General features: G+C 38.6%; 1 protein-coding gene across 1 annotated transcript in view; it reads right to left on the reverse strand.

Annotated features, from left to right (window-relative positions):
- Positions 1–23855, reverse strand: part of ptprfa (protein tyrosine phosphatase receptor type Fa) — a 241120-nt gene that overhangs the window by 36456 nt on the left and 180809 nt on the right. Inside the window, exons 22-25 of the mRNA XM_054596551.1 lie at positions 17966–18123; positions 13839–13850; positions 9459–9568; positions 4286–4383 (exon numbers count right to left, since the gene is read on the reverse strand). Coding sequence (XP_054452526.1) covers positions 4286–4383; positions 9459–9568; positions 13839–13850; positions 17966–18123 — 378 coding nt within the window. The remainder of the gene's footprint in view (positions 1–4285; positions 4384–9458; positions 9569–13838; positions 13851–17965; positions 18124–23855) is intronic.

Here is a 23855-nt window from a genome sequence, read left to right on the forward strand (position 1 = left end):
TTATAACAAGTCTTCACCCTAAAATGTAAGTCAACGGGATGTTCGCTAAAGTGATGGAAACAGGACTGATTGTGTGTGTGTGTGTGTGTGCGTCAGAGGGAGGGTTAAGCCTTGTCACTGATATTGTGTTTGATTTTAATGGGACTGCCATGTTATTTTTTATATTTTGGGATTTTAAAATAACATTGTTTTCAAGAATGATCAAGTATTAATTTCATTTTTTGACTAGTAAACTCAAGTTAGCATGCTTATTATTGGTGATTTGGCTAAGTATCATTCAATCCAAAACATTTCATCTGCTTCATCTGAATATTCCCATTTTGACACATTTGGTTTGGCTCACCAAAATATTTTTACACTGCCTCCACAAAGTCGCCTTGATGTCACCATATTGGGTTAAAAAAAAAGTTGAAAAGGTAGAAAAGTTGATTTCAGCTGCTGTTTCATAATTTATATGCCCCCTTCCTTCTGGGGTGCATAAACAGTGCACCCATCTGTCCTGGTTTATCCGCTTGGAAATTCACCACTTTAAATGCAAATTACCTTCCTTTGTAGGACATCAACAAGCCATAATCCCTCACTGGCTTTTACAGTAGGTAAAAGCAGTGGGATATTATTCTTGGAAAGGAGGCAGAGATTTATGCACATTTAGCAGCATCCTTATTTTACTTCTTTTTTTTTTTTTTTTTTTTTTACCAGTGCTGAACTTTAACTCTGCAATTGTAAGCAAGCTCGATACATGAGTAGAAACACATCAGGGGAAAAGATTGGCCTCGAAAATGTACTGTGTTCGCTATTTTAGTGAGAAAATAGAATGTTGATCTTTTAGATGGGCATGAGAAAATATTTATTCATCTCTGTCCTGACTGAAACAAAAAGCAATTTCCAACATGACTAAGTTACACGAATAGGAAACCTGTAGGTCAATCAAATAAAAATGGACTGTAAACTATAGTTTTTTCTTCTCCTCCCTGACCACAGTCTGAAAACGCTCAGATGTAACCTGTGTCACCTTGCCATAAGGAGCTGATTGCCTATATATCATTTTTTCATAATTTTTGCTTTCAGTTGACCGTTTTATAGTCCCTGAGTTGCTATTTCAGAGGCTTTTTACCCTGACAAGAAGAAATTAATGTCATATTTATTTTTCTTTATTTTCTTTCTACTTATTTTCTTCACTCATAAAAATAATAAAAAAGAAAAGTGTACACTATGATCAGCTTTAATCATTTAGGGGCATGTAAATATTGGCTTTTAAGAAAATACATTTGCTTTCAGCCCTATATAATAATTAACTGAATCCATTTCCATAACGTTGTGGACGTGCAACAGACATAAAAAGTGCCAAAATCGAAGCAGCAGAGGCTGACATTTGTACCCAACATGGATCAAATTCCAAAAATGCTGGGTCTTATGTTTCCAATGATGAAACTCTAAAGAGTATTTATATTTGATACTCCCTGCCTCGCAGAAGCCAATGTCTTTCTAACTCCACATTTTTAACGTGATGTAATAGATGCTTCCTGTAGTTGTTTAAATTGTAGCCTCCAAGCAGAGGTAAGACAGAGTCTAATCTGATTCCATAAGGGCTGTATCATATATTTCCTGCTTATATAGTTTCTTTGTACAGGAAGAGTATGGTGGAGTGACTGCTTAGTCATTTGGACATTTAGTCAACTCAACATTTGAAGTTAAAAATAACTTTATGAACATAAATTCATCCAATTACACACTTCACTACAACAAACAGGTTAACAGAACCGTCTCCCTTCATAATTAATCCCAGCTGAGGCTTGGACAATGTGAATGTGAAGAGACAAAGTCAAAGAACCCTTGAAAATAAGACTGAATCTGTCGTTGACTCAACTCAAACTCTTAAGTTTGTCTTCTTTAAAAATGTCAAGTTGATTCATGTTCTGTCCTTTTAAAAAAAGAAAAAGGTATACTAATCCTTCAAATCACATTTTCAACTTCGATCGGCTCGTTTAGAGGATGGATTTCAGTTTCAAAGTACTCGTGTTTCAATTGTTTTAGTTCTGACTATCAATGATTTGCCTCACACACACACAGATGAGCTGTGCCAAAATTCCATCAAGGCAATCCTGAAATATTGCTTCAAGAAAATGGACCGGACAGACAGACAAGCCAAAAACATAAGGCCTCCGGCAATAACTGTTGATGAAGCGGAAGCGGAAAACATAAATTAAAAAAAAGGAGAAATACTTTATTGACGTTACTGACACAACTAGCTGGAACTGAAGTTGAGTCTACTGAAAAAAAAACTTTGAAGCTGGTTTCCTTATTATTTTGAGTTTTCTCAATCTCTTAATTTTTAACAGTGAAGACAACTATAAAAAAAAACAACAAGATAAGTAGAATTCTATCAATCGTGAGGCGACTGTGGCTGAGTGGTAGAGCGGAGTCATGATCAGGCGGCAACCTCCTGTTCTGCCAATTGAAGCCAATGAGGAAGTTTCTTAAAACTTGCATTCTCTCTACTCACCAGCAGGGGCGACTCCTCTGGTTGCAGAAAGAAGTCTGATTGTATAGAAGTCTATGAGAAAATGACCCTACTTCTCACTTGATTTATTACCTCAGTAAACATTGTAAGCATGAGTTTATGGTCTCAATCTCTAGTTTCAAGTCTTCTTCAATACAGCATGATGTTCATTTAGTAAATGATGGTCCATTTAGAGTTAAATAGACCATTAGGCAGGGTATACTTTAGGGCGGGCTTGACAGGTTGCTGCTGCTACCAGAGCAGTATACATCTCTACTTCACTCCTCCACATTCCAAATATTGTAACTTCAGTTCATTGGTTGCAAAAAAAACAAGATGGCAATGGCGAAATCGCAGAACTCAAGGCTTCAAAACGTCAATCCATAAACCAATCGGTGACGTCAGGGTGACTACGTCCACTTCTTATATAGAGTCTATAGTCCTAGTGGGCAAGTGGCATCTTGCATGGTAGCCCATGGGTCTGAATAGGGGAATGACATGTAGTGTAATAGCGCTTTGAGTGGTTGGAAGACTAGAAAGGCATTATACAAGTACTAGTCCAATTACCAAGTACCATGTTATTACAGTGGGTACGGAAAGTATTCAGACCCCTTTAAATTTTTCACTCTTTGTTTCATTGCAGCCATTTGCTAAAATCGAAAAAGTTCATTTTTTTTCTCATTAATGTACACTCAGCAACCCATCTTGACAGAAAAAAACAGAAATGTAGAACTTTTTGCAAATTTATTAAAAAAGAAAAACTGAAATATCACATGGTCATAAGTATTCAGACCCTTTGCTGTGACACTCATATTTAACTCACATGCTGTCCATTTCTTCTGATCCTCCTTGAGATGGTTCTACTCCTTCATTGGAGTCCAGCTGTGTTTAATTAAACTGATTGGACTTGATTAGGAAAGGCACACACCTGTCTATATAAGACCTTACAGCTCACAGTGCATGGGGGTGTTTTTCAGCTGCAGGGACAGGACGACTGGTTGCAATTGAAGGAAAGATGAATGCGGCCAAGTACAGAGATATCCTGGAAGAAAACCTCCTCCAGAGTGCTCAGGACCTCAGACTGGGCCGAAGGTTCACCTTCCAACAAGACAATGACCCGAAGCACACAGCTAAAATAACAAAGGAGTGGCTTCGGAACAAGTCTGTGACCATTCTTGACTGGCCCAGCCAGAGCCCTGACCTAAACCCAATTGAGCATCTCTGGAGAGACCTGAAAATGGCTGTCCACCAACGTTCACCATCCAACCTGACAGAACTGGAGAGGATCTGCAAGGAAGAATGGCAGAGGATCCCCAAATCCAGGTGTGAGAAACTTGTTGCATCATTCCCAAGAAGACTCATGGCTGTACTAGCTCAAAAGGGTGCTTCTACTCAATACTGAGCAAAGGGTCTGAATACTTATGACCATGTGATATTTCAGTTTTGTTTTTTTATAAATTTGCAAAAAGTTCTACATTTCTGTTTTTTTCTGTCAAGATGGGTTGCTGAGTGTACATTAATGAGAAAAAAAAATGAACTTTTTCGATTTTAGCAAATGGCTGCAATGAAACAAAGGGTGAAAAATTTAAAGGGGTCTGAATACTTTCCGTACCCACTGTAAGTTATCACCATTTAAACACCAGAGGAATAAGCATTTTTTTCAATAAGTTTCTCGATAAAACTAGATCAAAAATAGTGGCGAAGAAACAAAATACTTTGACTAGGGCTGAAAAGGGTGTGCTGCCTCACCTGAAAAACGTGTACTGTATAAGAGCAGAAAGTTACCTCGTACTCCTGAGAGAAGCACAGACCGTCATTGGCCTTAAGCCTCTCTATGTAGTCTGCCAGGTCACAGATAGCGATGGGAGGATGTTCCCTCATCCCTGCAGTGAGAGGTGGAGTGGTAAGTACAGTCCATCTTACACACACACAGACACACACACACACACACACACACTAGACAATGTAACCAGAGTGCAGATGCATGTTGAAGGCTTAGAGCTAACTGGTCACGGTGATGTGGGGTGACAGTGAGGGTGCTGCGTGGTGAGCAGTGGGATGATGCATGTATGACTGTGCAGCTCTTCAACATTATACCATAACCACAGTGGTGACGTGAGTGTCAACAAGCATGCTGAGTGGTTAAAGAAATCCCATAATGCTATAGGTGAGTAGGAAGTAGGAAGGGTGGTTGGGGTGTAAGAGTACCCAGAGCATCTTAAGCTGATATTTGTTTCTATGTCTTTATACTGTATTTCATTTGAAAATCTCAGTTTTAATGACAGCCATTTGGTGTGAATGGCTGACATGGGCAGACCAAGAGAGAAGGTGATGGGGTTAAATAAGAGGGCTCTACTTCAAATGGATGCTGTGTATAAAAAAAGAAAGAAATGGAAGGAGGCGGGAGTGGGAGGAAGCATTAGTAAAACACAAGAGGGATGAAAACTAACTTGGAGTGTTCGGGCAACTGAGGGCACTGGAACCTGCAGGGGGAAAGACCAGGCAAAACAAACAGAACAGGGGTCAGTAAGGAGAAGAAAGAGAAAAGAAAAGAACACAGGGAGCACTGATCGGGGGGTTGTGTGTCTGTATTGTCCTCTGTACTGTTTAGCAGCTTTATATAATTGTAAAGAAATGTCTTAACATGCATCCTAGCACAGATAAAGTGAGTCAGTTTTTAGCCATGTCAGCGCGGGGCTTGGTCCCAAAAAAGGACGTCATGTTAAGTATTTGCCAACACCCACAAATGTGCTCCATAGGTATCTTAGATTGTTACTGAAGTTGCAGACAAGACATAGGAATACCTTCCTGAAATACAACTCCAATAACCGTTGGTATTTTTGGGGAAAACTATTTTTGAAATTGGTCCAGTATTGCAGGAGAACGCTGCAGACGGCAGCCATTAAACGGGCTGTAATGTTATCGCTTGAGGCAAACTCCTCACCGTCAATGCACGTCCACTAAAAGGGCTGATTTAGCCACCAACAGGCTCAGATTGTCTCTTTCTGAAAATCGATCACTGCATAGGCATTGTCAAAATCAGCTAGATAATTTGTATACTGATTCACGTTCAGAAGTCATCTGATGTCGTAAGTAGTGAGCCAATTCTGGATTAATCTGGTCCAAATTGATAAAGCTCGGTAAAAGATCCTCTGGAAGTACATTAGAAAGATTTTCCTATCAACTCCTATCTGTGTAATAAGGCAGAATGAGCCACAATCTGGTTCTTTGGTAGTTTGCCCTTCTTCAGGATAAGGGATATGGTGGCCAAGTTGAGAGACTGGGCCAACTGACTGTTATTAACAGTGCCGGAACATATCTGTCAGTGGCCCAATGACTTTTGCTGACTGTCTAATGTAATTCCGGGCCGAACCCATCAGGCTTTTCCCTGTGTTAATGGCCTCCAAAACTCCAATCTCTGTTATCTGCCTGCCTATCTCTTTCTTCTGTTCCTTCATTTTTGGGATGGGTTTCTCTGTCGGAGTGTATGATAGCCCCTCTTAGATAGCACATAGCTGTTTCTTATAAAACTGAAGAAGTGATCGCTAGCGTGGTATTCACCATCAAAAACAATTCCAGCTCTTAAGTAATCACTTTTAACATTGGAAATTTGCTTCATAACATTGAAGCGCCAATGTCCACAAGAAGGATTATAAAAGTGCTATAAAGGTGATTATAAAAAATGCTAATAAGACAGTGATATTTAAGGAAAAAAAATCATCCATCATTCCTAGAGAAGGACTGATGAGGTTGTGAGGAAATCCCTTAGGATTGGTTGGTCAACGTTAGGTTTAAACACCAAAAAGATAGTAATGAAATATTAGACAGTAGCTTTGGAAGGAATAATTGTTGAAACACTGTAGTTGCATAAACACATCCTATTACAATACGATCCCCAATGAGTGGCCTGATATTAATACAAAATGCCCTTACTTTCCCTAACTAACTTAAAAGCATGTGCGGTATATAAGAATCGCCGGTCCCTGGTAATGATCACTTCAAAACAATTTCAGACACTTTATCACGAAGGTAATACCAGAGACGTTGAGGCTTTCTTATTTTATACATCTCATAGTAAACAGAAATAAAACAGACCAGCAGCCTTTTGCATCGTGCCTTGGTTTGATGGAGTTATCTGAGCCGTCATGGTTACCTTCAGTCCTGATAATTCCGTAAGTAAATTTACTTAAATAGCCATACCACATTATAATAATACTCCATTACAAGAAATGATGGGTAAAATACTTTCCAAATGACAAAGTATTACTCTATACTTCTATGTGAGTCTTCACTAAACAGCAGGGCTGAATTAACACGTCAGCCTCTAACACACAAAGCAGGAGGTTAACGTTCTTGAACAAATCTCATTAACAGCATACACTTTGTGTCAACCTTAATGGTCTCAAGAGTTATGGGTAGTGCAGTCTTTTAAACAACACCTTGTATTTAGACCTATCCACTCCTTCTGTTTCTGGTAATTCACATGGAAATACATATATTGTTTAAAAAGTATTTTTATAATTGTAAAATCCATTGTATAAAATATATTGCATCTTACTTTTAGCTAAACATTTTTACATGAACTTTTGAAAGATATTATCAAAATTATTTTTAATTGAGCATGTACGCTTTTAAATTCACAACAGAAATTACCAATTCATTTAAATAATTTTGTAATTTATTAGTAGTTATTTGGCTCAAACCAGAACTTTAAAAGAAAAGTTGTGAAGTATTTTCTTTAATTGCAGTGAATTAAATATGCATGCAATGGAAATACTCAAGAACAGTGAAACATGTTTTACAGTTCACAGTTTTGCCTTCGTAGCACAAGTAAAGCTGAAATCATCCATCAGTTTTTGTGTGTTTGGGTAAACTGGAAGTTTTAGAGGCTTCTAGGCCACCCAGTGAGCGTTCACTGAAGGGAGAACAAAGGTTGGCAGCCAAAAGACTTGATGAATGTCTGTTGGTGTAAACAACATCTGCCAAATTCCCACCCACTGCTACCACAGATAAATGCCAAACATCTGATTTGAGAAATAGAAGAAAAAACATGGATGAAGCACAATGACAAAGTGAGTTTAAACCTCCCACTGAAAGACAGGTGGGAGAAAGAGATAAGAGAAGCAGTTGGAAGGGTGGAGATGAAAAACTAGCGATGGATGAAAAAAAGTCTGACAGAAGAGTATACGAGGACGCAAAGTGGAGGTAATATTAGAGAAAAGCAGTTATAGAAAAAGAATAGCAAAAAAGAAAAAGATTGCAGTGTTTGTGATAATAAAAATAATTATAATGCGAGGAAAGGGGGGCGTCAGGTGATGTTATATGAATAGATGGATCAACATAACATGACAGGCTGCTGTTTGTTTCCAATCGACAGTCAACGTGCTGTATTCAAGCATGACCGTGATCGACCCTTAACCCCATTTTTTTTATTATTGCAACCATGACGACAGAGGTTTCCTTACTTCAACCAAGTACATTATTCTAACCAAAACCATCATCTTTCCCTAAACCTAACCCAATAATAGTTGTGCCTAAACCATAATAATAGTGTAATAATAATATATATATTTTTTCAACAATAATTGCATTTAAAAAAAATGATGTCGTCATGATGATCGTGGCTTCAGATCAGAAAACAATTGAATGTTTAATTTTAGCGGGCATGGACTAGGTACATATTATGTTGTTTAGTTTGGAGGCTCTGGTCTGGTCTTTGGTGTGTAATTGAAAAAGTTACTGCAGGTGCGGTATTCTTGTTTTCTCACCTACAAAGAAATAAAGCAACAAAACTTATTTTCAGCTAATATTCATGTATAACTGGCACTTACCAGAGGCATTAAGGAAATGTTGCACTGACATTCAGTAGCTAGTTCACTAGCAATGGGGTAAGCTTTGGTCACTGATATCCTATATTTAAGGACTGATCTGATCTAACTGTATATCTGAGTGATATATATAGATGTATATAAACATGAGAGCCAAGTTTATCAGATTAACTTGCAGGAGTTTTTTTGTACTTGTTATTTTTGTATGAGCTTCAAATATATGTCACTTAATTTTGGCCGTTTTAATCAATACAGCTCATAAAAAGTTACAAATTTCGAATTACTTTTTAAATTCTTCTACAGTTGCCAAGAATCAGGATGGATCTAGGAAAATGTAATTTTGGTGATGAGCATTTCTTTCATACTAATTTTTGCCACTTGAGTGATTAGACTTTAGAGAAAAGAACACTTTCAATTAGACACAGTTCTTCCTGACGTTGTTATAAAAACACATCAAATCTACAGTTTGTGGTAAAAGAAAAAAAAAAAAAGATAAAGGCCAGATAAAAAGCACTAGGGAGTTGGAATTACCTGTACTGGAATTGTTTATGTGGTAAAATCAGTCTTATGTCCATTTTGACAGCACCGATTCCATCAGTGCAACATCTGTCTCTTTTATCAAAAATACTCCTGTACTTTTGACTTTTTAACAACCAGATTTTTTCGAATGCAGTTGTATATCTTTTGTAATGATGATTCAACCTGGAGAGTTTCGTGCCGTGTGAAGTTGTATAATTACTCAAACTGTGAGTCACATAACAATGCTTAAGAGAAAAATTAGTAGGATTTTTACTTCCAGAACCAGGGGAGCAAAAAATAGCTCAACCCACTTCACAACCCTACAGAAGGAAGTTTCAAATTATGGCCTGCTTCGCTCTGCAGTTCAGGCACTATTACTGTGAATTTATAGTACACTACAGTAAGTTGATAGTTCCGGAGGCCAAAACTTAAGCAGATATCTATGAGTATTATTCTGCCAACAAACAGGGAACAACAGATATAATTGGACCTCAATAAGAGTCTACTTGCAGGCATGACTCTATGTGCATGTGTGGGTCAGTATGAATACATATGAGCTTATAGGTGCTGGGGACAGTTGTTTATGTGTGTTTGTATGTGTGTGTTCATGCCTTGAGTCTGATAGTTGAGCCTCCTCATCTCCACAGGGTCTGAGGAATGGGCCAGCAGTGAGTCCTTAACCCCCGCCATGTGCTCATCTTTGGCTGGGGATGTTCGTTTCCTGGGGGAATGAAGAAGTGGTGAGAGAAGGTAACCAAGTTAGGACGGCCACAACAACTGAAAGTTAGTGCTTTATCTCAAACCAGGGACATTTTTAGAATGACATTTTCTTTGAGTGGAAAACAATGGGGGAAAAACACAAACACAAGGTTTTATCAATCAAGATTGGGATTGAAAGCAGTTGATGATCCACAACATATTGCATCATTATTTTCAAACTGGATGGAGGTCCAGATTAAGTTAGTTTGAAGTAAATTTGAGAAAATATTTGATCCATTAGCATGCACTCTTGACAGTTTTTCATACGAAATCGAAAGGGATTATGGATGTCTATCTTTGATGGACTTTGCGGATCCTTTTTGTACTATAAACAAGTAAACAATTTAAAAAAAGATTTAGAAAATATGTGTGGGGCAATTTTGAAGAGAAAAAAAGTATTATTAGCAAAAAGTAACGGAAATAAAGATGGAGATGCAGGTGCCATGTCATTGATGTAGGTGAGAAATAAAAGTAGTTGAAGAATGGATCCCTGTGGGACACCACATGTAACACCCATATATTCATCCATTTACATTCATTTACATTCATGAATAGCCCAAGGCACATTCATTATTGTTCATAGCAATAGGAATTTTATAAACCAGCTAAATACCAGCAACATGAGTAGAGTTATTGTTTTCTTCTGAATAAATACTGGTATTTATTGATGTGCTACTGAAGATGCTTAAATATTCTATAATAAAGCATCTTTTCAAGCTTTTTTGGAAGGCATGTAAGGACAGACATAGGCTGACTAAAAAGACACCCTGAAATTAAAAATAGGGACAACAATACATGGGAACAAATTCAATTGATATTTTTCACATGCTTGACATTCAATAAGTCGGTTGCAATTAAATCATTTGGGTCACATCTTACATGTACCATTTTTTAAATAAATTGTGTGAGTTTTATTTCGAAACTTTTAACTTGTTATGAAATAATTTCATTTTAACACTGAGACCCTCAGCAGGAAGATTAGCTTTTTCTATATAGTTATTGTTAATGCCTGTCATTGGTGCCACTGGGTCCGATTCTGTGTGAAATCAGAACAGTGATTCTACATTACAGTAGATGGCGGTTAGAATTCGATATTTTTGAAATAGGGCTTGGTCACTGATGCGGAAAAACTGAGAAAGAAATAGCAGCTTTCATCCCCCAGTTGGGAGACCTCCCACCTTCAGTAAAATCAGTTACAGAAAGCAGTGAATCTCACAGTATGTTTGGGGGGGACTGAAGGCATGTGGTGCTACAAACATACAGCTGAAAGCTTTATTACAGCATAAGAGCAACAGCAAGGGGGCTATAGGTGTGATCGTACAAAACAGTCATGTACTTTATTTTCTGATACAGACAGTGCTTGGCCTGGAGTAACATTTGAGTATTGCATTCCTGTCTGGTTTCTATACAATGTGTTAACTCAGGGGGGAAAAAAGCCAAGAAGACATGAAATTGATGTTAAGTGTTGCTGCACTCGGGCCGGCCAGCAGCTAGTAATGGATCGGGTCAGGTCCGGAATTTATTTAGAGATAATTGTGAGCAACAAATAGGTTGTGGTTTGCACAACTGGACGGGTGCCGAACACCTGTCCCCTCAATGAACTCAGAAATAGACTGGGATCTTTGGGAAATGTGCTCGTTATTTTTCCTCAGAGAAGTGAGTTGTCCAGATGGATATCTATCTAGTAGCAGTGTGTTAAGTACAGAGCTGGAGTCAGTATGTGGTCCAAAGTCCAAAGTCTGCATCAGCAGCTCTAAAGCTCTCAAAAAACAACTTTAAACCCTCCATTTAGCAATTTTCTAATTCAAAAATGCTCCTGCAAACTACTAGCTTACAAGTAGCGGAGGTAACTTAGTATTTATACTACCGTGATATACTTCTGCTGCTCTCACAGTACTCAAAATCCTTCCATACTCCACACTGTGCACACATTGCTGGCTAAGGCACATTTTGAAGTGAGGTCACAAATTAGGAGCAGTGAGAGTGAAACACTTTGGTATTTTGTTAGACAGGAAATATTCATTTTAAGCAGAGGGATATTTGTGGTGTGAATAAAAGGAAAGAATATACTTAAAGAGACATACAAGTGGAACTGGGATGCAAAATAGATATTTGGGGAGAGAATACCAAAAAAACTCTTGGAAAAATAAATAAATAAAGTTTAGATTGATTGAACATTAGGCCTGTGCCACTTTCAGACAGGATCAGATCAATTAGAATAACTGTATTGCCTCTCTTTGTGTTTTTGTTTCAATCACTGCCATTTACTGTGCTACATTTAAGAAATGGGGAAAAATGTTAAAGCTAGTTCCTTTGGAATGGGTTAAAGCCAAGAGTTAAAAAGAAAGTGATGTAATTGACTAAATCTAAAGGTGGATTGGCTCTTCCTCAGCTGCTAAATGATCATATATTGGCACAGATGTTAGTTATCAAGACCTGGTTAATGGAAAAAAAACACAATCCAGATGGTGATCGATTGAATCCTCATTTCACATCATACGTAAAAAGTGAAAAAAATTGGTATGCAGTCAGGTTAATCTAGATAGAGAAAGAACCTTTCTGAGAGAAATAAGTAAAGACCTTGTCTTTATGCCATACAAAAAGGATGAAAATAATTCAGAGATGGTTTTAAAAAAGATTATAAATATTTGGGAAAGTCATTGGCAATAACATCATAAAACAATTTGAAGAATTTAAATTAAATTGTGATTGGCCCTCGCTCATATAAAAGATCTTTGATTGAGAAGCTATGCATGTCGCTGACTCCCTGAAATAAAAGCAACAGACATGGACATCCCTTCATTCTCTTAAATAAATACCATGCTCTAAACATGGAACATCAAAATGTTCAAAATACAAAACCTAAAAATAGAAGAACAAATCATAGCAAAGCCGAATCTGGAGAAAGAACTAGGACACGTGATTGAGCAATAAGAGAACATGGACTACAACTGTGAGAGAATATGTTTGGGGCAGTATTTTATTTGTCCAAATAAATATGCTAAATATGCTTGGTCTGCATAAAGTGCTTTCAATTCATTATGGTAATGTCAAATGTTAAAATGTGGATGAGTATTACTGTGATTATATGTTTAGATATGCCTGCTCACACAGACTTGTGTTCACGAATGTATAAGTACATGTGGATATCTTTCCAGATAAATAAATATGAATGCGCTTAGCTGCATTAATAAGATACCTTCAGTTATATATTTTTCTTCTGTATTCATTTTTATTTTATTTTTTATAATTAGATTTTTCTACTGCATTACAATTAAAATAATTTTGAAAGGTGACACAGCTCTTTTCAGTGGTTCCATAAAGCAGGTTCCATAAATGCACATCCAATATTTTCTAACTACTCGACGTTTCCTCGTCACCATTCCACACGTCATATTAGTGCGACTGTCCTTGCGTTAAGCATAACTGACTCTTAACAGTTAGAACATGATTAATTAGGGTTTAAGAACCCAGTATGGACATTGTAACATCGCTGTTTACAGCATTAATAAATTAAGTGATTCATTTATTGAAGTAAATAAACACACAAATAAGCAATTTGATTAGAATTAAAGATGTTTTGATTACACTAAGCAGGCTCCAGTTTTAAGAATTTCTGTTGAGAGAAAGTTTTACTGTAGTTATACAGCAGTGGCTGCAGCTGGTTGTTATAGCAACAAAAGTCACTTTCTAGCAGTAGATAATGCAGTCTGGGCAACACTTTTTTAAACAAAAAACAAGTGACTGATTATGTATTAGTGATGAAGACAGTGGCAGGAAACACAAGCTGAGGAGTTAAAGGTTGTTGTGATGTCAGCTATGGCCTCCAGGTGAAAGAAGAAGTGGAATTTAAAGGCCTGCTGTTTTGTTTTGCAACTGCAGGTGTGTGAGGTGAACCGAGCGCTAAGGGAGGATTAGAGCTGAGCAGCAGAGAACACACTCAAAGAAAAAACGTGAAACGCTCTCACACACTGATGCACACACTTTCGAGAGCTGTCAGTTGAAGGTAATATGTCTCAGGGTAAAAAAAAAGAAAGACAGCTCAGAGAAGCTGGCATGGTGGTGTGATGCTGAAAAGTGTAGCAGAAACAACCAGCATCTGTCACTTTGCAGCATCACTGTCAGAAAGCACCGCAAGGGTGTGTGTGTTGTTGTGTGTGTGTGTTGTTATGTGTGTGTATGTATGTGTGTGTGTGTGTGTGTGTGGTGAAAGAATGAACAGAGGCACTCACCTTTCTTGGTTGCTGTGTCCACAGAAAGCAGGCAGAGAAAGAAAAAGGAAGCAGAGAGAGAGAGAGGATTCATTTACAAGTTGTCAGCAGCAGGAATGCCTCACAGTGTCACAGTGGACAGGAAGTCCACCTGACGGAGCACATTACAGCACATTACTTATTACTCCTACCCCTCCCTGGGCTCTTTATCTGATCCACAACTAGCCCAGCAGCCTCTGCTTCCAGCTTACACACGTCTCCTTTTATTGCTTTTAAGAATTATATGGTGAGTGAGAAATATTAGGTGTCGGTGCTCACTTCTTACCTCGCCATGAATTACTCTCTGTTCAAACTTACTGGTACTAAAATGTGGCATGAATTTAGAGTTACGGGCCACCACTTTGTGCACTGGGCATGTATCGTGTTGTCAACTTAAAACCTGCTTGTTAGGTTGGAAACAGAGAAAACTAAAATAAACCCCCCAAAAGCATAGAGAAGCACATTAGCAATGGACTAATATTATCAAATGACATCTGTGTGTGTCAAAATATAAACGCAGATCTTTTCAGCCAGGAGGCCTCTTCGTAGTAATTTTAACCCAAACGACGATCTTTTCGTAAACCTTACAATGTAGTTTTGTTGCCTTACAATAACGGCATTGTTTCCTGTGAAGTCAGAAGTTTATTTTGAAAGGACAGTATGTATGTAACAAGCGGAAATTGAGACGTGTTGCTGGCTTTCGTTGAAAAAAACTCAAAGATTGAGGAGTAACTTTTAGTGAGATATCATACGAACCGGTGTATGAGGATAAGGTAGACAATGGACTAATGCACGCATTGTTTCTGTAAGTTATCAATACAAAAAATTTGAATGTCAACGTTATGAATGAAGCTTTAAATTAATCAGTACAGTCCAAACGGAGACCCATTTAAAAGGGCACCAGAGCAAGAGGTGGTCATTCCAAAAGTCTGCACTGCCTTCGGTTGATCCTCGTTCCAGTTTGCTGCTCCATGTGGATGGAACGAGATGCAAAAGAAGCTAAAGCTCCACACCCTCACTGAGTTATCCTGCTTCAATAACTCATTACAAACCATAGTCTCTGATCACTGCAACTGCTTTTGAGCTTGCTTCTCCGGGAACACTGTTTGTTTTTTATATATGGTACATACTATGATATTGTGATTTTTTGTAAGAGATTATTTGAGATGTTTCTATGTTTTATTTGTTTGTAAAGACTTGCCTCCTGTTGCTGCCTTTTCTCAGTTGACTTATCTGGTTAAATAACGGTAAAATAAATAAATAATGTTTTTGTGAGTATTATGTAAACATAAATAGGCCTGTATAACAGTTTTATATATATATATATATATATATATATATATATATATATTATATTACAAAATGTTTTTCATATAAGCGGACGATACGCAGAGCCTTGACATCATATCTGGTGGATAATGTCAGTAAATCTGTGTGACCTTACTTACAACATGTGAATGCGGCGCACGAAACTGCCACATTTTCTGTGTCTGTCATTTTTGTGCAAAGAGATGGGACAAAAACATAAGAGCGTCTGAAAAACAAGAAAAACAAGTTTTGTTCTCGGTCTGAATCTGAAGTGTACATGTACTACTAGCTGCATTGGCCATTTGTGTGAAATAAACGCACCCTCATTTGTCTCACTCAGGCTGCTGAGGAGTCATTAGCTTTAAAGTGCAGTTTTAAACAGAAACTAGAACTGTGGCGCTCATCACTTACACTTTCGATGCATTAGGAAGGGATCACCTGAGGACTAGTATTTTAAAGCAGAGATTATTACAGCAAACAAAGACTCTAAAACACCTAACCCATGCTGAGTGTTCACCAATTGTGTCATTTGCATTAAAAAGAAGATGATAATCTTGACATAACAATTTAAAAACACTGGAGCTGTTCTATGAAAAACACATATCTCCAGATTTGGAAAAAAATAAAGCTTCCAGGTAAATATCCCTTTATGTGTTGAGAGAATTCTCCTCTTTCATTGGCAAGTGAAGCTATAAAAAAATTCTACCACCAAAATGTATGATCACAAAGCTTAATATATTATGGAATTAACTACATTCAAAATTGCAAACCATCTTTACTCTGTGCCTTTTGAGTTTGTGTTTTTTTCCAACAGAGTTTGTTAGTAAAACACTAATTTTAGCACCATATTAGAGTCATATTAAACTTGAATTAAATCACTTTGTGATGAATTACCCAACTGAAGCTCAACTCATATTTATAGTGTACTAAAAATAAATGGAAACCTCTGGCTGCCTGGAAAGTGGAAACAACAATCTACGATACTATTATAAACTTATGAACATGTTGGGCAGAAACGTTGTAAATATTTGATTTATAAGAATATAAAATGTCAACTTGGTCTTGGAAAAGCAAGTGATTTCCTCATAGACTCCCCAGTAAATATATATTACTGAACAGACACATTAAGAGTGAACGAGCAAAAAAGAGTGAAGAATGAGTAAAAAGGCAAAATGCGTATTTCCATTTGAGCAGAGCAGTGGCCATATGGAAGCCCCCTTCAGCCCAGTCAGCGGCTCCAGATGTTTGATCCCAGCACAGGATATACGAGCCAACTGTTAGCCTGGGAGAGCGACGCCGCGGGGCAACTTGCAGCGCTTTCCCCCCATATGCTGCGGAGGGCCTATGCCTTCGGGCTCGCTCGGCGAAGACAAATGTCTGTCTCTGCTCTGCTAAATACCCACTCGGACCGTTTCTCGGTGCCTGACTCTGTTAAAATGTTCTCGTCATCTGCTGTGCTGAAGAAAATGCTCCAGGTGTCTCTCTGGACTGAGCTGAAGAAGGAACACAATGAGCATGCACTGCCTTCAAGGTATGCTGGGACTAGTCTTTTTTTATGACAGATGTCACTATGTATGCTAACACTACTGTTAATGGTATTTTAAATACTTAAATAGCAGCTTTTTTAGTAGTCATGACAAAAAGTTTAGATTGCAAATCTTCATAATAATGGTAGTCCCAAAACAAAATACTGTATTTACATTTTTACTAAAAACAGTACTGTCCTTCATATTACTGCCGTATCTTTGATGGATGTGCAATTGTAGTGTCTTTTAATTGGAATATTAACTGGTAATCAAATATAGATGAAACTTTTACCCAGAAAGCCTGGGAGGATGTTATGTGTTAGGTTGTGCGTGCGTGTGTGTCTGTCTGTCCCCCCACATCTAATCTCACATACTACCGCACCCATTCAGCCTAATATTTTCTGTATGAGGACTTTATGATCAAGGACTTCTCGTTGTTGTGGTGAACCTCTTTTAATGAACACATATCTTATATACTGCTTTTATACCTTAATTTACTGCTGACTCCTCACTACTGTTAACCTGCCATTCGTTGCCTCAACTAATCAACAACTGCTTCAGTCAGATTTGCACACCTAGGTAAACCACAAATGTCAGGCCAAGTAGTATTCTTCATCTATTTCAGACAGGTGTTAGGCGATCAGAGTAGAGGGAACGGTTAGCACTGACGTTGTCTAGCGGCAGTGAATGTATAGTGCAGGTGACAGTTTGCCCATGAATCAACACTGCTTAAAACCCAAGAAGTTATTGTGTCTTGCTTCCCAGCTGCTGGGCAAAAGTGAAGGGAGAATCTGTGGGATTACAAGCAGGATTCTAGACAGAGCCAGATAGAAACACAGAAGGCTCTGACTAGGTGAAATGAAGATAAATTAATTAATTCCCTGCCTTTTTATAGGGCAACAACCTTACATTTATGTTTTGTGAATTAAAATAGACTTGATTGACTATCTGTTTAAACACCGTTTTTGTCAAGTCAAATGAAATTTTGTTGTGGAAATTGCTAGTTGGATAGCTGTGAACCCAAGTTAGTAGAAAGTTAGGTTTGTGTTTCAATTGTACAATGATTTGGTGCCATTTACAGCAATGTTTCTTTTGTCCACTTGCCTCCATTGATTCATTTCTTGTCTTCTATCCCCCTTCTTGTTTGTTAATACTGATATTTGACAACTGACAAAAATGTCAATCAATCCCTAATTACATCGGCCTTATGTTCTTCCCTTACCCCTACACCTCTCTGGGACGTAACAGGAGGGATTTGTTTAGCATTGGACTCACCTCTTGAAGAGCAGAATGGCAATGACTATGATGATGATGAGAATAACCGCCAGCACCGGACCCATCACCCACAGCATCTCTGGGTCCTCTGTTTGTCGGGTCATCCCACTGTGGAGCTTCACCATGATGGGCTCAGAGAACGGGCTGGCCGCAAACGTCTGCAAAGAACCAGAGGGATGATCCAGAGTCAGTTCACAGTCACTGAGTTATACAGAGTTATAACAGAGCCGAGTAGATCAGGGTATTATACTGTGAGTATGACAGTATTGTACTTTATATGGTTGTGCTTTTTAACCTGCCAACTCTCACTGGTTTTGTTGGGTTTTCCACCATCTACCACTCTGTTACCAATGTGATGTTCTTCCAAGGGAACTTCTGTACTTCATCCAACCCACACAGCAAAACAATGAGAAATGAACGGATCAGTCTATCTCTCTGTGTCTTTGACAGACAGAAGAGGTGTCCAGGTTATTTACACACCACACTACATTTTCAATGGGAATCCAGAAGTTGCTCACTTGAAGGAGAAAGCAAAATGTTCCCACTGGTGGTTGTTTGATCGCTGTCTGTTATAACGAGGCTAGTGAACAAACATGGGATCTGTTTAAATTCTATGTTTCTCAAAAATAAAAAATAACCTAAAGATAAATCTAGATGATGCTTGCCTTCCACACTCCTCTGAGGTGTACAATGTCTACAAACTGGTTCTCTCACTTTGGCCCACCTCTTGTCAACAACAACTCTGACTAAAAATATTAATAACAATCTTTTTTCCTGACAAAACAAAGTCACATTGATAACAAAAATGATGCCAAAATGTGAAAGATAAACAGACAGATTTATGAATTAAATGCATCCAAAATGGCCAAGAAGCAGCGAAAAAGCAACTGGGAAAAACTACAGGCTGACATTTACAGAAAGCTACACTTAACGTTAATATGCCATTATAAAGGGCGATGGATGTTGATGTCACACTAATGTTACTTTTAGTTGTGTATTTTCTGTGTTTTTAGGCTATTAGTGGGAGTGAGTGTCGGATTTATGTGTTAATCTGTTTACTAAAGGGATAATTTTGCATTAATATTATCAGATATTTTAGCCCCAATAGAAGACCAAGTGAGTAACTCCATCTTTTAACTGATTCAAGTTTAGGAATGACAGTTTAGGAAAGTCAGTTACATTACATTGTTGTATAAACAAGTCATAGTCCCTTTGAATGAATGAATGAAACATTAAAATGTCTGAAATGAGTGAAATTAACATACAGATTTGCGCCGAAATGAACTGCCTTCCTCATCAGTGTACATTCTTAGAAATAAAAGTGCGAACTAAATACACATACGGTTCTTCTGCTTGTTCTCATAGGAGAACCCTTTTTCGGTTAAACCTTATATAAAGGTTCCACCTGGAACCCTTTCTCAGGGTTTTGAGAAAACCATCTGTGAAAGGTTCCACCACGAAACCCCAAATGAGAAGTTCAACAGACAACCCTTCTATGGTGTAATGGTTCCATCCAGAACTCTCTCTGGAGGTTTTATCCAGAACCTTTCCCCCTTCTAAGGGTGCTAACAACAACCCACCCAGGGTGTTCTACCGATAACCTTTAATATAAAGGGCTGGAGCAGAGGTGCAGCACAACCCACAACAATCATCGCACATAATGACAGATTTTGGAAAAGTGGGCTGAATTTGACCATGCTTTCAATCCTTGAAGAACACTTTTTCCAAAAAGTGTTCTTCAAAGAACCCATGGAAACCACTGTGTTTTAAAAAAGAGGTCTTCAGAAGCAAATGCTTCTTGCTAGAACCCTAACCCTTCAAGAAGAACCTGCTTGGAACTTTTATTTCTAAAACAACCACTTTTAAATCAACTTGTGTGCTTTATGATTTTCTCATAAACGACAGTGAAAAAAGTCGGGGTGACATATTTGGATGAAACATTTGGCAGCTATACTTTTTTCAGTTTACAAGTCCTGAGCAGGTAACACAAAATGTTAAATTTGGATACTGGTGTGTGTGTGTGTTTAGCGAGACAGGATTTCAAATGAGAGTATGGAGGAGCTTTAAGTCCTGCATACACACCCACACACACATTGTGCTGACAGGCTTATTCAGGTGAAGGCAGCTGGTTAATTGTGACAGTGGATAGAAAGCAGCAGGGGTGGGGGGGGGGGGGGGGGGGGGGGGGGGGGACGACGACGACAGTGAATACAAGGTGAGACAGACAGAGGCAGGATGCTGTGTTGGCTGTGCTGGATGTGGGAGTGTACGGCTCGTTGTGAAGAGGAGGACAGGGAGGAAGGAAGAGTCACAGTGGAGGAACGCATCAGTGAGGACAAATCTAATAATGCAAACAACTTCACAAGGCCTTCTGGACAGCAGTGGGGACCTGAGGCTGGCCCTGGCTATTTCCCTGACATCATGAGACAACATGGCAGCCTCTCCTATCCAAACCACACTGCTGCTGGGAGACACATGGAGTCTAAGAAGGTGACAGGCTGAGCAACCTATTTATCCATCACTTTTTAAGATGGGTTCAAGACTATCTTTAGCTCACAAAGTAGCTTTACCAATTATATAGAGCATTTTAGTGTTGTATTTGTGTATCATAACATTCCTAACGGATGATTCTAATTTTATACAACTTGGCCATCACCTCTACCAGTGGACTCATAAAGTGAATTGCTGAAACATGGCAACAACTAAAATTCATACTTGCTCCGGAGCTATGAATCCTATCACACATGGAGTTTGTTTTTCTAAGCTTATAAACCAACATGAATAGGAGTCCTAAAAGTGCTCAGAATAATGAACGGATTGACCTCGACAAGACCGTGGGATGTGGTCAACCAACCCGTCACATACTGCGTCTTGGTCAGGACCCTTGGCGTCACTTGTTACACACTGGGTAGTCCAGCGCGTCAAACTATGGCGCTTCACCGTGCTCGCAGTAAACACATGGTTAATGTTATAAATTAAAACAAGAACACTTGCTGAGGTTTAGACCACAAAACCACTAAGTTAGGTTAAGGAAAAACATCATGGTTGTGCTTAAAATAACACTATGGGACACGGACACTAGTCTCCTGGTTGAGAGTCCTGTGTTTGTTTGACCCATTCACCTCCCTCCCTGTGTGTTTGTTTTTGTTCTTTATTCTATGTCATCACACTACCAGAGCATTTTCTCTGAGCGTCAAATAATGACGTGAATGTGTTTACATTGTAGTTACTTGAAATCCCTGTGAGCGTCATACAGACACTATTTGAAACCTGGGAATTAGACCTTGCTGGGTCAAAAGGTCTGGAACAAGAGACCAATTGGACTTTTGTTGTAATAAACTGTAACAATCTTACACTGACATTACAATATTCTAGAGCTGTGCTCAACAATAATGTAAAAGTTACAGAAAGTATTGATGTTGTAGCCAGAGCCTTCTTCACCTAACAGCGCAGGGCCATAAAACTCCATTGCCATTGTAAAGCAATTAGGAAAGCATTAAAATAAAGCCATGCTGTTGCATGAGTGACATATCCCCTCACTGCGATGAACACAGCCAGTCTAGTTTTATGCGAAACATCTCTACGACTGCATTTACAATCTCTGCAGGGTAGATCTGTGTTGGGCAGATGTTGTTTTTCTGCTTGTTTGTTGGAACTTTTTCTAATTTTACTATATTCTGTGTGAATGAGTGACCTCATGTTACTTGATGCTTCCACACAAGCCAATTACCGTTAAGCGATCAAAGTGACTGCATGTATACTAAAGTCCTTTTAATTTTGGTAGATGTTATTAAATTTCTTGAACACAGTGCGACCACTGGTCACATGAAACATATTGTTTGTTGATCATTGCGTTCCATCAGCGATGTAGTATGGAGTATAAAGATGGGTAATTATGACACAAAATAAGCAAACATATGAACAGAAGTCTGTTCCCATCAATGATCATAAAACATGTTTTATTTCACTGAGGAGTATCATATTGCTTTTTCCATAAAATATCCGATTTGCGACCATCTGTTGCTGCTCTAAAGATAAATATTACGCTCGCAATAAGTTGAGTGACCCAACAAAAGAATGGTCAACATTAAGACATCCTGACTTTAAATCTTCAGTAGTGAGGTTCAAACTCCAAAGGTGCTGGATTCATCCATTTCCCTTAATGCAACCAATAGAATACATTTGTTAGACATCTTTAAAACACCACGCCCCAATATCATGACCTTCAAAGAAAACATCTCCTCGTCTCTACATCATGATTGGTGAGCTGCCGTCCAGATTTGTAAACAGTTGGACGTTGGCACCGTGATAAAGATTAAATAGGAGTCCCATGGATTAATTTACAAGGTGTAATTCACTTTAAGTAACTGTGCTGCTTTTCACTTTATGGTCTGCGAGACAAGTGCAGCAAGTTTGACTGTGTAAGCCAATGAGACCATAAATATTCCTGTGCGCCTGACGGGGCTCTGGCATGGGGCTGCAGCAGCAGCAGCTCTGGTTCTGGCTGCAGCTCCGCTGGCTGAAACGCTGTAAACACTATTGAAGAATGCTGCTTGTTAAAAACAATGTCACCCAGCGACCGGCCTTGCTTCCTTATTGATTCATTAATTTTAACACAGTTTCCACGCACTTTTTCACTCCCAACATTCTCAGTGAGAGCTTGTGATATCGAGGCCGACAACTACAAATGAATTATACATGACCTTTGAGGCTGTAACAGATTTGTTGAACATTTGTCATGTTGAGGAATGCTGAAATGAAACAAATGCGTTTGACATGCCATGACTTAGACCCTTCCAAACACATCAAAATCTCTGCATACATACCGTTAATCTATTGCATTTGGATGGGTGTTTACTTTACTCTCAAAATGGAATTAAGCATCCTGATCCTTCTGAATAATCACAGCAAACTCTTTAATCTGACTGCATCTTCCATACTTTGCCTTGAAAACCCATTTACATGATGTATTAAATGTATTCTAGCTGAAAATGTAATTTAAAAGGTACAGGAAATGTGATTTAGAATGTTTTTTTCATATTTATTTAAAGGATGAAAATTTAATACAAGCTGAATAACTTTTCTCGTGGACATCCAGATACTTTACTAACATGGCATTCTGGGGGATTTGTCCTGCATTTATTTACGGTGGAAATGTCTTTATGTATGAAAAGGAAAACACTGAATTCAGGCACCAGGTTACACTTCAAAAGATTCAAATATAATCTTATAGGCTCTCACACATTATGTGTTGCTTATAAATATGTGTTCTTCTATAGAGCAACTTTTAGCATTTAATGTTATCTGTGCTGAGTCAGGGCTGCACGGTGGTGTAGTGGTTAGCACTGTCGCCTCACAGCAAGAGGGGCCCGGGTTCAATTCCCGGGCTGGACAACCTTCTGTGTGGAGTTTGCATGTTCTCCCCGTGTCAGCGTGGGTTCTCTCCGGGTTCTCCGGCTTCCTCCCACAGTCCCAAAGACATGCAGCTTAGGTTAATTGATGACTCTGAAATTGCCCGTAGGTGTGGATGTGAGCGTGAGTGGTTGTCTGTCTCTATATGTCAGCCCTGTGATAGGCTGGCGACCTGTCCAGGGTGTACCCTGCCTTCGCCCATTGACAGCTGGGATCGGCTCCAGCACCCCCGCGACCCTTAACTGGATAAGCGGTAACGGGAGGATGGATGGATGTGCTGAGTCAACACACGTGTGCATTATTCACTCTTTCCTACTCTTTTGTGTCTTTTGAATGGAGAATAACTTTTGTGTGCAAATGGCATCTATTCACCTCAATTGTTTTATTTAATGTATAAATCTTTTTCAGAAAAAAAACTAATATTAACGAGAATAAAGTCCTTTTATTACGAGAATAAAGTCATAATATTATAAGAATA

The sequence above is a fragment of the Anoplopoma fimbria genome, chromosome 3 (genome assembly GCF_027596085.1).
Source record: "Anoplopoma fimbria isolate UVic2021 breed Golden Eagle Sablefish chromosome 3, Afim_UVic_2022, whole genome shotgun sequence".
NCBI classification, from domain to species: Eukaryota; Metazoa; Chordata; class Actinopteri; order Perciformes; family Anoplopomatidae; genus Anoplopoma; species Anoplopoma fimbria.